The sequence below is a fragment of the Myotis davidii genome, unplaced genomic scaffold, assembly GCF_000327345.1.
Source record: "Myotis davidii unplaced genomic scaffold, ASM32734v1 scaffold226, whole genome shotgun sequence".
NCBI classification, from domain to species: Eukaryota; Metazoa; Chordata; class Mammalia; order Chiroptera; family Vespertilionidae; genus Myotis; species Myotis davidii.
The window spans coordinates 3,916,630-3,928,836 of record NW_006297224.1 but is presented as its reverse complement, the minus strand read 5'-3'; the positions used below and the strand labels follow the sequence as shown (position 1 = coordinate 3,928,836).

Below are 12,207 nucleotides of genomic sequence, written 5' to 3'. Positions count from 1 at the left end.
GAAGACAGGACACTTTATACAACAATCATTACTTAACCCATTTTTGCATTTTCTGAAACACAGGTGACGCCAGGCTCCACCTGTGCGGTGTTTGGCCTGGGAGGAGTCGGCCTGTCGGTTGTCATGGGCTGTAAAGCGGCTGGAGCAGCCAGGATCATTGGGGTGGACATCAACAAAGACAAATATGCGAAGGCGAAGCAAGTGGGCGCCACCGAGTGCATCAGCCCACAGGACTTCAAGAAACCCATCCACGAGGTGCTGAAGGAAATGAGCGGTGGAGGTGTGGATTTTTCATTTGAAGTCGTTGGTCAGCTTGACACCATGGTATGTATGTGCCAGGGAATTCCATCAAATACGTGTTTCTGCATTCTGGAGAGTGATTTTAGGCAGCAGAATATGAATATTATATGTGTAGAATATTTTCCAAACTATGAATAGTGATTTTTCATCTCCTATTTAATGCCTGGATTATTTATTATTATAAGAAATGTTTCATTCCATCAGTTATGCCATCCTAGTTCAAGTAATATTTCACTTTTAGAGTATTAGGCCATTTAAAATTTACTTTGTTAACTTTTAGTTATAATATTCAAATTAAGTAAGCATAAATAATACTAATGCTGTTCTCAAATTGAAAAATTTTATTTTTCAATTTCTCCTCACATATTTTAAACAAAATGGTTCAATAATTTTTATGTTTTAATGACCCGATTTTTTTCATAAATCACAATTTGCTCAAAGGAAATAGTGAGCAATTTAAGACAAGTATCATTTTATTAACATAAAATAGGCCCCATTTACCACAGCATACAGCACAGTGCCTGGCACACATATTAAGCGCCAAATCTATGTGTTAGACTGAATACTTTTAAAAGTCAACAGATTTTTCCACCAAAAAGTTTAAGAAATACATATCTATGGATTACATGAGACAATGCATATAAAATACTTAGCACAGTGCCACTTGTCCAGTGGAAAGCTCTTACTAAATATTATCTGGTGCTACTGATAGGAAGTAATGTTTTCAGTGATGCAGTGCTTCCATCATCTCTACAACATACATAACATTACTTTCAAATAATTACAAACATCATTAATTACCATGAGGAAGCCATCTCCAGCTAAATTCCTTCCAATTCCTCATGTGGGATTGGATTGTTACTTTATTTGAAGACAGCAAATGTCTGATAAAGTGCAAATCAAAATTACAGAGATAATACCTCACCACTCCTGTTAGGATGGCTGCTATCAAAGGGTCACGAAATGGTGTTGGCAGGGGTGTGGAGAGAAGGCAACCCTTGTGCACTGTTAGTGGGAATGTAAAGTGGTTTAAAGTACTGACCTTATATTTTGTTCACCATCAAAGCACCCGGTTTAAAGTACTGAGTTCTAAATAGCTATCTGATAAACAAATAAATATGAGTAAACCAACTCATTATTTTTGCCTGAGAGTCATGTGATGACAAAGCACTACTTGTATTTGAGGAATCAGACTTTAAGTAGATATGTTTGCTTCTTCATTACTTTATTAAGGAAGAATTACGTGTACACAAATTCATTCATCTATTGTCTCATTCAAAAAGTGTTTTCTGGGCATTTTCTAAAGCCACAGCACTATTCTGGGTGTAATGGGATTGAAGAAGCCATAAACATAATCTCTTCCCTCCACATGTTTGCAATCTAGCTAAATCAATATTACGTGATACCATGTATCACGAATGAGGACTATCAGAAAGTCCTCTTTAATGATGCCAAATACTAATTTTATTCCAGGAGGCTGCCTTGGTAAGCTGTCACGAGGCATATGGTGTAAGCGTCATTGTAGGAGTACCTCCTGATTCCCAAAATCTCTCCATGAACCCCATGCTGCTATTGAGTGGGCGTACCTGGAAAGGAGCAGTTTTTGGTGGTATGTATTTAGGCTTGAGGGATGAATTTTTATTAATCTTTATCATTTGACTGGAGGCCCAGTACACGAATTCGTGTATGGGTGGGGTCTCTCTGGGTGGCCTGTGAGGATCCGCTGAAACCCGCAGTCCAACGCTGCCTGCAGCTCCTACCTACCACTCCTGCTCATCCCCGCCCCACTGTGCCTGCTTGGGCTCGCGCCCAATCAGTCCCAATTGGAAGAGGCTTGTGCTGCAGCAGCAGCAGTGCTCACCACCCATGAGCCCTGTGTCTGGAGCCCTCCCGAGGGGAGTGGCCTGTGGGATTGGGCTGAAACCGGCTCTCTGACATCCCCAACATCCCCTGGGGGGGTCCCAGATTGCAAGAGGGCACAGGCCAGGCTGAGGGACCCCACCAGTGCAAGATCAGGGCTGGGGAGAGACCATCCACAGTAGAGCTCCAGGTCATGTCTGGCCCCATCTTGCCCATTCCTGATGATCACCAGCCATGGAGGGACACGGGAGGTTGGCCAGCCGGGATGGACCGCAGGAGGCTCCAGGGCCATGTCTGGCTAGTCTGGCTCAGTCCAGATTGGCAGACCCCAGCAGCAAGCTAACCATACCAGTCAGAGCATCTACTCTCCTGGTGGTCAATGCATGTCATAGCGAGCATTGAGCAGCTTTAGCATATCATTAGCATATTATGCTTTGATTGGTTGAACAGTTGACCAGTTACCAGACAACCAGACACTTGCATATTAGGCTTTTATTATGTAGGATTTCTTCCCTTTATCAAGTGCCAAGGTGAGTTTTTAAGAAGCAACGTGGTTTAAACAAATTAAGTTATTTGTATATATAGGCTTCAGATTAACTAGAAGTACAACTAATACACACATTCCCAAGATAACATTTCTGGTGTCCCCATAAACTAGGGTCTTTCAGCACCACTTCTCTTTATACATGTGACTACACAAGGCATGAAATATACCTAGAAGGACACAGGAAGTCCATAGCAATAATTCATGGTTACTCTCATTGCCCAAGTCTAGACAGCTGCACATTTTGCTCCTTGCCTTTGGGAATTACCATGCATACAATAATTTCTCTGTGAGAGAGCTAATAACTAAGGACCCTAGCTTAGCTCGTCAGATTTTTTTAAGTAACAACAACAACAAAAAGTCTAACCACTGCAAGAGGACATTGGAGCACTCGGTCTCTCACTGACCTCAGTCATAGTAGTCTGCGTACAAGTAAGTAGCAGTAGAACTTCCACTTGAATTCTATTCAGAAAGTCTCTCTCCGTTCTCTTACCCCTGGCTGCCTCTAACAATGATGTCATGTTCTTTTCAGGCTTTAAGAGTAAAGATTCCGTCCCCAAACTTGTGACTGAGCTTATGGCTAAGAAGTTTTCATTGGATCCATTAATAACCCATGTTTTACCTTTTGAGAAAATAAATGAAGCATTGAAACATTGTTCTGCTGAAATGAAATTACATATGTTAGTTACAATGAATCCAAATGATCAAAGCCACTCATCTTTATATACAAAAGAAGACTCACCCTTGCTAAGAAAAAGAATCAGAGTCCCACAGTCATAAGCATAACATGGAGTCACTGCAGCTTCTGCCTGGCCAGCTAAAAGGTTGACCATTAATGGATTAGCATGCAAATTATATATAGGAGTAGGTGGAGCCACATTGGGATTGTTTTAATATAATGTAACATTTAATATAATATGATATATCATATAAATAATTTTTAAAGGCATGAACACATTTTTCTAAAAGTATCCAACAGAAGATGATTTTAAGAAAGGACATGAGTTGCAGTGTAAATATTATATATCTGATCTTACCAAGAATGGAGTCTCTCTAGCTTTATCTTCTTACTAAGGCTCCTTAAGCACCACTTTATCAGAGCTCTATTAAATCTTCATCATTTACTATTATATCATTGCTTCCTTCAGGCAAATTACTTGTCATCTTGTAATTTGTGCAATTTTGTATTCAGGTTTAAATCCCAGCACTTTATACTAGATGTATGACCTAGAGCAAGTTACAAATATCTCTAAGCCTCAGAATTTTTAATCTCTAATCTTTAAAGCCTACCTCATAGCATTGTTGAGTTTAAGTGATAAAATGCACAAGAAACATCTATGGAGTATGTGATAAACAGCAAGAACTTATTACCCATTGTTGTTTTCAATTCATTATTATGCCAGGCATGTAGGATCTCAAAAATGTTTTTTGAGAATCCTAATCTATATATATAAAAGCCTAAGCGACCAAAAGACTGAACAGCTGGAATGACCAGAACGACCAGAACGACCAGTCACTATGATGCACACTAACCACCAGGGGGCAGACACTCAACACAGAAGCTGTCCCCTGGTGGTCAGTATGCTCCCACAGCGGGAGCACCGCTCTGCTGACAGACCCATCCCGGCATCCCACCAGCCTGGCAGCAGCCACTCCCTCAATAGTTTTGCAGGTCCCATCTCTGGAGAATGGGCCAGGCACAAATGGACCAGCATCATCAGCACAATCCTGACAGTGCCACCGGCCCCCTGGAAGTCCACTTCAGGCACCGTGGCCACTTCCCCTCCCTAGATGCTTTGCAGGGAAGAAAGGCTATAAAAGTGGCTGCCAGGTGGCTCCCAACAACTGGCACGACTGTTGGCAGGTCGGATCCAGATCCCAGGCCGGCAAGGGCATCCCACTGCCTGCCTGGAGGGCCAATCGTGTCCTGGGACCCCCACCCTTCTTGGGACCATACCCATGCACAAATTCGTGCACCGTGCCTCTAGTTCATTATAAAGCCTAAATGACAGCCATGTTCAGGTTTGAGTTTAAGGTTGGAGAAAACACAAGACCAAACCCGGAAAAGGTGAACTATCTTTGACTTGAATACATAAGGATAGGAAGGGAGTGGGAGGAAATACAGACACCTGTTCAGTGAGACACATCAAATGCCCCTTGGACTCTTACATGGAAGAATGTGAACTACATAAATATTAAAATAATATCTTTTATTTTGTGTTTCAGTATCCGCACCGTCCTGACATTTTGAAATCATACAAAGGCCTTCACTTGTAGCTGTCTTCTGGCTCCTTCATCATCTGGCACATCAGACAAACAACATCAATAATTCTGTTCTTCAGAGATGTTGTCAATAAATTACACATGGGAGGTTTCCATGGGAAATCAAGAAACAAAAAATTATGTAAAAACATTTTTCGGGCATATTTTTAAAATCCAAGTGGAAGTTAGATGAGCCATCAGCTGATTAATTGAATCCAATAAACATTTCTTCTTAATCACTCCATTTACCTTGCATGGTGTCGTCTTTCCCATTAAGGAAAAGGTTTTCTTTGACTTCTTGCACGTTTTGTACCGTTGCCACCCTTAGTCACTGAAGCCCAGTGGGAAAGGTCCTCATTTTACTTGTCCCCAGCATACACTTGATGAGCTCTTGTGCTCGAAGTCTTCTACTTCTGCCTCTACTTCCACTGCCTGTATTTTCCTTTCTATGAAATGTACCAAAGCCCAAAGGTAAAAACTGCTGGGTAAAGTGTACACTCAGACTTTTAGGTGAATATGGACCAGGATGTCTAAATGTAAGAAATTTCTTAGGGAAATGTGTCACACAAGTTTTATATGATAGAGGGGAGTGTACTTATTGATTTTATACTCTTTGCTCTTACTATATAACTGTTCTTTAAAATAAAAGCAATTTCATGCTACCTGTGATAAATGAGGTCCAGATATTAAATGTGAAAACTGAGCTATTCCTAGAAACTTATTATAAAAATCTGGATTTTTACTCACGAAAGTGCTTCATTGGTTAAAACATTTTACTTGTTATAATTAACTGAAAAAGAGTCATAGGTAATTAAAAATATGGTGGCTTAAAGTATATGGTTGAAGCAGGTGTGGACACCGCATATAAAATGGTAACTAAGAAATGCCACACACATCAAAAGCAATATGTTTTCTAAATGTGTGTATATATACAGATGTACAATTTTGCTAAAATTATTTTCTATCTAGAACTTTTCTATTAACTACCATGTCTTAAATCAAGCCTATAACCCTGGATAATGTTTTTCAATATGTGGAAGCCTGCAGTACGTTTGTTAATGCTGTCCCACCATCAGGGGAAGGTTTGCATTTTGGCTTTATCTCTAAATATGTAATGGAAAGCTTATTCCCGTAAGGAGTTTTAGCTTTCTCCAAAAGTGTATTTGTTTCCATGTCTATAATTTGTTTGATGTTGTGGAAAGGACTCCAGACTAGGACAAGTGATCCCCCACTTCTCTGTGACCTCCTGTAACTTACTCAACCTCTCTGAGCCCATTTCACCCTTTATTTTTAAAAATTATTCTACTGACCCATTATAGCTCAGAAAGCTTAGATGAGATGATGCCAGTTAGAGAGCTTTCTCAACTATGAAGTGCCATAAAGATGTAGGGGATAGTACAATTGTTTTGTAAGAGGTTGAGGGAGATATTGAGCGTCCAGGCAGCTTCCAAATGTCCTTTTGGGTCCATGCGACTGGCTGCTCCAATGACTTTATATTGGTGTTGATGATGTGAGACCCAGAGAAAAAGATGATGTTTCTAAATACCTACATCACAATAGTGAGCATAACGTCCTGCTGGTTGTAGAAATGCCTACATTCAGCTTCATCTCCCCTGCCGCCCACATTGTGGGGAGCAAGTGGAGAGCAGGATGTAGGTAGGCATGTCAGTGACACAGTCCTCCTCCATAGGGTGTGTGGAGAGGTTGAGGGAGGGTGCTTTTTGTGCACTGGCGCTCTGTATACATTGACGTTGGTGAGGAAGGAGACAGCTGAACTCAACATATAAAAATGGGACTCCAGATTGTTGGTATCTTGATAAGCCTATAAGGGGCACATGGACCTGGTGTCCTCTTGGTCTCTAGTAATGAAAATTCTGACTCTAGAATCAAGAATTTCTAATTTTCCCTGGCCTGTGTGGCTCAGTTAGTTGAGCATTGGCCTGTGCATCAAGAGGTTGCTGGCTTGATTCCTGGTCAGGGCACATGCCCAGGTTTCAGCACCCATCCCCAGTAAGTGCCATGCAGTAGGCAACTAATCAAAGTTTCTCTTTCATTGATGTTTCTCTCTCTCTCCTTCTCTGTTCCTCTCTAAAATTAATAAAAAATATATTTTTTAAAAATTCCCATATTAGTTTGTTGGTCTTCTTTTAAAAAAATGTAACTGTAAGTGCATATAGCTTGCAATTACTTTTAGCCAACTGCAAAAAGTTTAATCAAAATGAAGAAAATTTCAGTTTGAAGAAAAAGAATTCATGTTGATGGTTTAACTAATCACTCTAATACAATGTCTTAGGTTCTCCAGAAATAGTATATAAAGAAAAATTCAACTCTGAATTAACCCTGTGTTGCTTTATAAATCACACAAGCTGCTCTAAGATTAGAAAGTCATTTTGACAGAATCATTAGAAAATCATAAGTTAAAGTGAGAGCAAGCCTATGTTTAATAATTAATTCTTACATACTTGACTGCTTAATTCTGATAACAAATGATTGTTGCACAAATAACCTCAATACATTTTCCCTGAAGATTCTAAGGTAACAATTTTATTGAAGTACATTAAATTCTATTTACCTGTCAAATGCCTAGTAATTTTCATGAAATGGGCCATTGCATAAGAAGAGAAACCAATATTAGTGAGACAAGAATAAAGTAGAATGGGAACATTACAGTGGAGGCCAAACATTATTCAGATGAGATTAATGGTTAGATGTGTGGACTTGGTTAGCTCCTTTCATTCAGGACCCAGCGTCTGGAAGCCCATCTGCACAGCCCTACCACAATCAATAAGAGAACCCAGAAGTTGCTTCATTACTCACTAACAATGCTAACTCAGGAGAGAGGACAACTAGAGAGAGAAAGCATCTGGTTTCTTAGTCCAGGCTTGTTTTGAAGTATCTGATGTGTTAGCAAAGAAGTCAGTAGATAGATTTATAATGAGAGAAAGCCAAATAATATTTATATAAATATGTTGTTTATACACTACCACTCACCCAGAAATCATTCATAGTGTTTTTGCAGATATATAATTGCCTTAAGGGTGAGTCATTACTATGGTTTTGAAACAAAAATAATTTTAGTTCATTCCAAATTTAAGTAATAAATATCCCCCAGCTAATTTCATATTTCAAAGTGTAACAGTGAGGAATTGTAACCCACCACACCCTTCTTTTGACATTTTTTCTATAAATGCTGACTCTAATATTTAGCTTATAGATAAACAACATGATTATATAAGAATCTCAGAGGGAAGGGAGGAGGGGGCATGAAAAGATGAACCAAAGAACTTATATGCATACATGCATAACCCTTAGACAACAGTGCAGTAAAGTCCTGGGATAGGGGAAGGAGTGGGATGTTGGTGGGGCTGTCAATGGAGACATCTGTAATACTTTCAACAATAAAGATAAATTGGAAAAAAAAAAAGAATCCTAGGAACTAACTTTAGAAGATGCAGACTCTGACCATCAGTCATCCAAGTTCTGGGAAATTTGCTAACGTTGATCCATAAAACTAGGTGACAAAGGCCAGGATGATGCATACAAGACCATCACTTGACCAGTTTTTGAGATCTTATTATAATGGACTGTGCTGGCCTGCACGTAGGAAACTTTTCAACCACCTCCCCTTGACCTCTTCGTTCTTCTTTCCCTCTCCCTCCTTATAAAAACTGTCTGCTCTGAGATGTAGAGATAGGCTTTGTGGCAAGAGTCCCTCATCTTCTCAGGTGTCTGGCACTTGAATAAACCCCTTTCCTTTTTCACCAACATCTGTCTAATGCAGTGGTTCTCAACCTCCCTAATGCCGCGACCCTTTAATACAGTTTCTCATGTTGTGGTGATCCCCAACCATAAAATTATTTTCGTTGCTACTTCATAACTGTAATTTTGCTACTGTTATGAATCGTAAATATCTGATAATGCAGGATGTATTTTCATTGTTACAAATTGAACATAATTAAAGCATAGTGATTAATCACAAAACAATATGTAATTATATATGTGTTTTCTGATGGTCTTAGGCGACCCCTGTGAAAGGGTCGTTTGACCCCCAAAGGGGTCGCGATCCACAGGTTGAGAACTGCTGGTCTAATGAGTTTGGCTTTCATGGTGACAGGTGCTGAACCTTAGTTCCGGTTACAAGAATGGATTGGAGAAAGAGATTAGGAAATAACTGGGCAACTAAGTATTTCTTTTGAACTTCAATTCAAACCTCAGTAAATTAGAAGTGAAAGAAAGCTAAAGTGAAATAAATTCCTTCATTAATGAAAGGAAATGCTAAGGCATTTGTTTTATCTTTCCAAAATCTTCAAACTACAATGAGTAGCAGAAAAAAATTAGAGCTGTTAATTACTTGTTATTTTTCATTTGCTTCCTTCCCCTCTTCAGGGGCATTTAAAGACAGGACATTGAAGAATATGGTGGTTAGCTTTTTCAGTGTGAGTGATATTTGAGGCTCTCTGGCCTCTTTCCTTCCATCTCTGCAATAGTTCTGAAGAAAAATAAAGGAGTGAAAGAAGGGGAAAGGATAACAATTATATCCAAAGCTATTACCTAAAGGCAAAATTGTCAATGTTTAAGTTGAATTTTGCATTCTGTGATTACAATGATTGTTACTTAGGAGCAAATATTTACACCTAAATTTAAAGGATGAAGAATAGTTTGGAAGGAGGAAAATTGGAGGATGGCTCTGCAGACAGAGGGCTTAGCATAAAAGAGCAGAATGTGTTTAGGACATTTTAAGCATTTAGTATTGCTAACCTGAAAACTTCACAATGGGAAATCTCTGGGTCAGGTAACCGTAATTCTTGAATTCCTCTAAAGAGCTTTAGATTTTATCCTCTGGATAATGGGAGCTCTATTAAAATCTTCTGCCCAGCTGAGGTGGCTCAGTGGTTGAGTGTCGACCTATGAACCAGGAGGGCATGGTTGGATTCCTGGGTTGTAGGCTTGATCCCCAGTAGCGCGTGAGGAGGAGTCAGCCATTCAATTATTCTCTCTCATCGTTGATGTTTCTATTTCTCTCTCTCTCTTCCTTACTCTCTAAAATCAATAAAAAAATATTTTTTAAAATTCTGAGCAGATTGGTAAAATGATAAGATTAACATATTAGAAGTTCATTCTTACACCTGTAGGTGGGGTTATTAGAGGTGAGGAGAGAAAGAGAATGAGGAGGATACAGACAAGAGAGGATGGGGCCCATTTTAGAGCAGTGTTCTAGGGGAAGGAATTCATCAGAATTGGATAATCTTAGGAAGTAGAGTTGACTTGGCACCAGGACTGAGGGAATGTGGGCCCATTCTGTCCTGACAACTGAGTATGGATGGTAGGCCCCTTCACCAACTTGGGAGCTAAGACCATTGGACTTGACAAGTTTGAAGCACTTCTAAGATTTACAACTGCAGTTGTCCATATAAATCTGCAGCTAGGAAATAAGTTCTGAGTTAAATATATAGCTTGCAGGTGGATTCCCATTTTGATAATTCCCTACAGTGTAAGTACTCCTTTCCTAGCATGGAATTTTCCCCCAAAACATTACAAGATCCAGACGTGTGATTTAAGTTCTACTAATCAAATACACTCATGAGAGACCATGCTGAATAACTGCAGTTTCTCAAGAGGTAGGATATAGAGCAAGCATGTCAAATTCACAGCCCGAGAGCCACATGTGGCCCACAATGAACATTTTTTGTGGCCCAGCCAATATGGTATGTAAGAAACATTTTAATAAAAATTTCATAACTTAATTTTTACAAAACCCTGTTATATATAATTATTAATAACAAACTACAGCGTTCGCTAATGACTGATTACTATAATCGTGTTGCATTCATTTCCTGTCAGGGCCAGCCTGCCTGACAGGGTTGACCCGGGCTGAGGCAGGGAGGTGGCAATTGAGAAAAGAAAGAACTGTTCTCATTCTACAAAGTTTGTTCTCATTCTACTGATAACCTCCATCCAAACAAGTCTGGGAAAACTGTGGGTAAGGGTCCCAGCCTTGCTAGCCCCTTCAGGTGCAAGGACCTTGCCAGCTTACATCTGGCCCCCAACAGATCCCCCTTCTTTGTTTTTTAGCACAAAAATATAACTGCTTTAAATTCATTGCATGTTAAGCAATTTTACTATGGAATGAAAATTTTGGTTAATACTTCTTGAATAATTACCTATATTAGTTAGTAAAATTCAATAAATCTAAAAACTTGATTACTATATTACTGTTAGATTTAATACTCCAAACACAATATTAGTTCACACTGTAAATATTAATGAAAAGGACTACTTTGCATCCCTGAGAAGGCCCGAGCATTCCTGGTGTTAAGCTGGATTTAGATATAGGGTAGCTGCTGTTAGCCAAGTCTCTGCTTTCTGGATATTGATCTCGGCTGGGCTAAGTCTCTTTCTTTTATCTGGGTCCTGATCTGAGCTGGGCAGGGGAATCGAGAAGCAGCCATGTGTCCTGACCCACAGGACAACAATGGGGGAACGAAGAGACACCCTAGGAGAATGAGACAAACAAGGGACACGAAAGAATGGAGGCAAGTCAGTGTTCTGATCAAACCTCAAATTTTATTCTTACAGCGGCAGGATATATACTGTTTTAGGGACGGGGGGTGGGTAAAGGGGTCTATGGGCAGTAACCTATCACTAGAGATTTAGTAGGCTCCGGATGGCTGTGTGCTTATCAGTGGAGATGTGTGATTTAGCAGTTGTGTGAGGGTAGTTTATCTTTTAACTGCTGGCCAAATTGCAAGACACAGGTGGTTTCTGGTAATTAGGAGTTTCTGGCTTTGTCTAAGCCAATATCTCTAATGGCTCCCAACAGCCATGGGGACAGGAGACCTCCCTCAGAAGGGGCGAGTGTTCAAGCCCCTGCATAGTTGGGGGGTGAGGATCTCTTCCCCACCTCTGTTGAGCCCCACGTTCTCCCCTGAGACTCCCTGCGACTGTGCCTGTCTTAGGTCGCCCCTCCCAGAGGGTTTTACCCGTCGTTGACTAACCAGCCATCCTCCGGGGCCAAGCAGGGTGATGTGAGGTTTAGTTTTGTCTCCTTGGTAGCATATGCCCCTGTGGCCTCCATGCCCAGTAACTGCCATGGGATCCCCTCGCCTGCTGGCGGGGCCTCGGCATTGATCATGGGGAACCCAGGTTTGTTCTCCAAAGAGGGCCCAGCTTACGCCATTGGGCAAGAGACAGATCCATGGTCCCAGCCACCATGAGGCTTCAACCTCAGTATGAACAGCGAG

General features: G+C 40.4%; 1 protein-coding gene across 1 annotated transcript in view; it reads left to right on the top strand.

Moving 5' to 3' along the window:
- LOC102757746 (alcohol dehydrogenase S chain) overlaps nt 1–12,207 on the top strand; it is a 57,721-nt gene that overhangs the window by 14,362 nt on the left and 31,152 nt on the right. Inside the window, 1 exon segment of the mRNA XM_015570009.1 lies at nt 5,431–5,451. Coding sequence (XP_015425495.1) covers nt 5,431–5,451 — 21 coding nt within the window.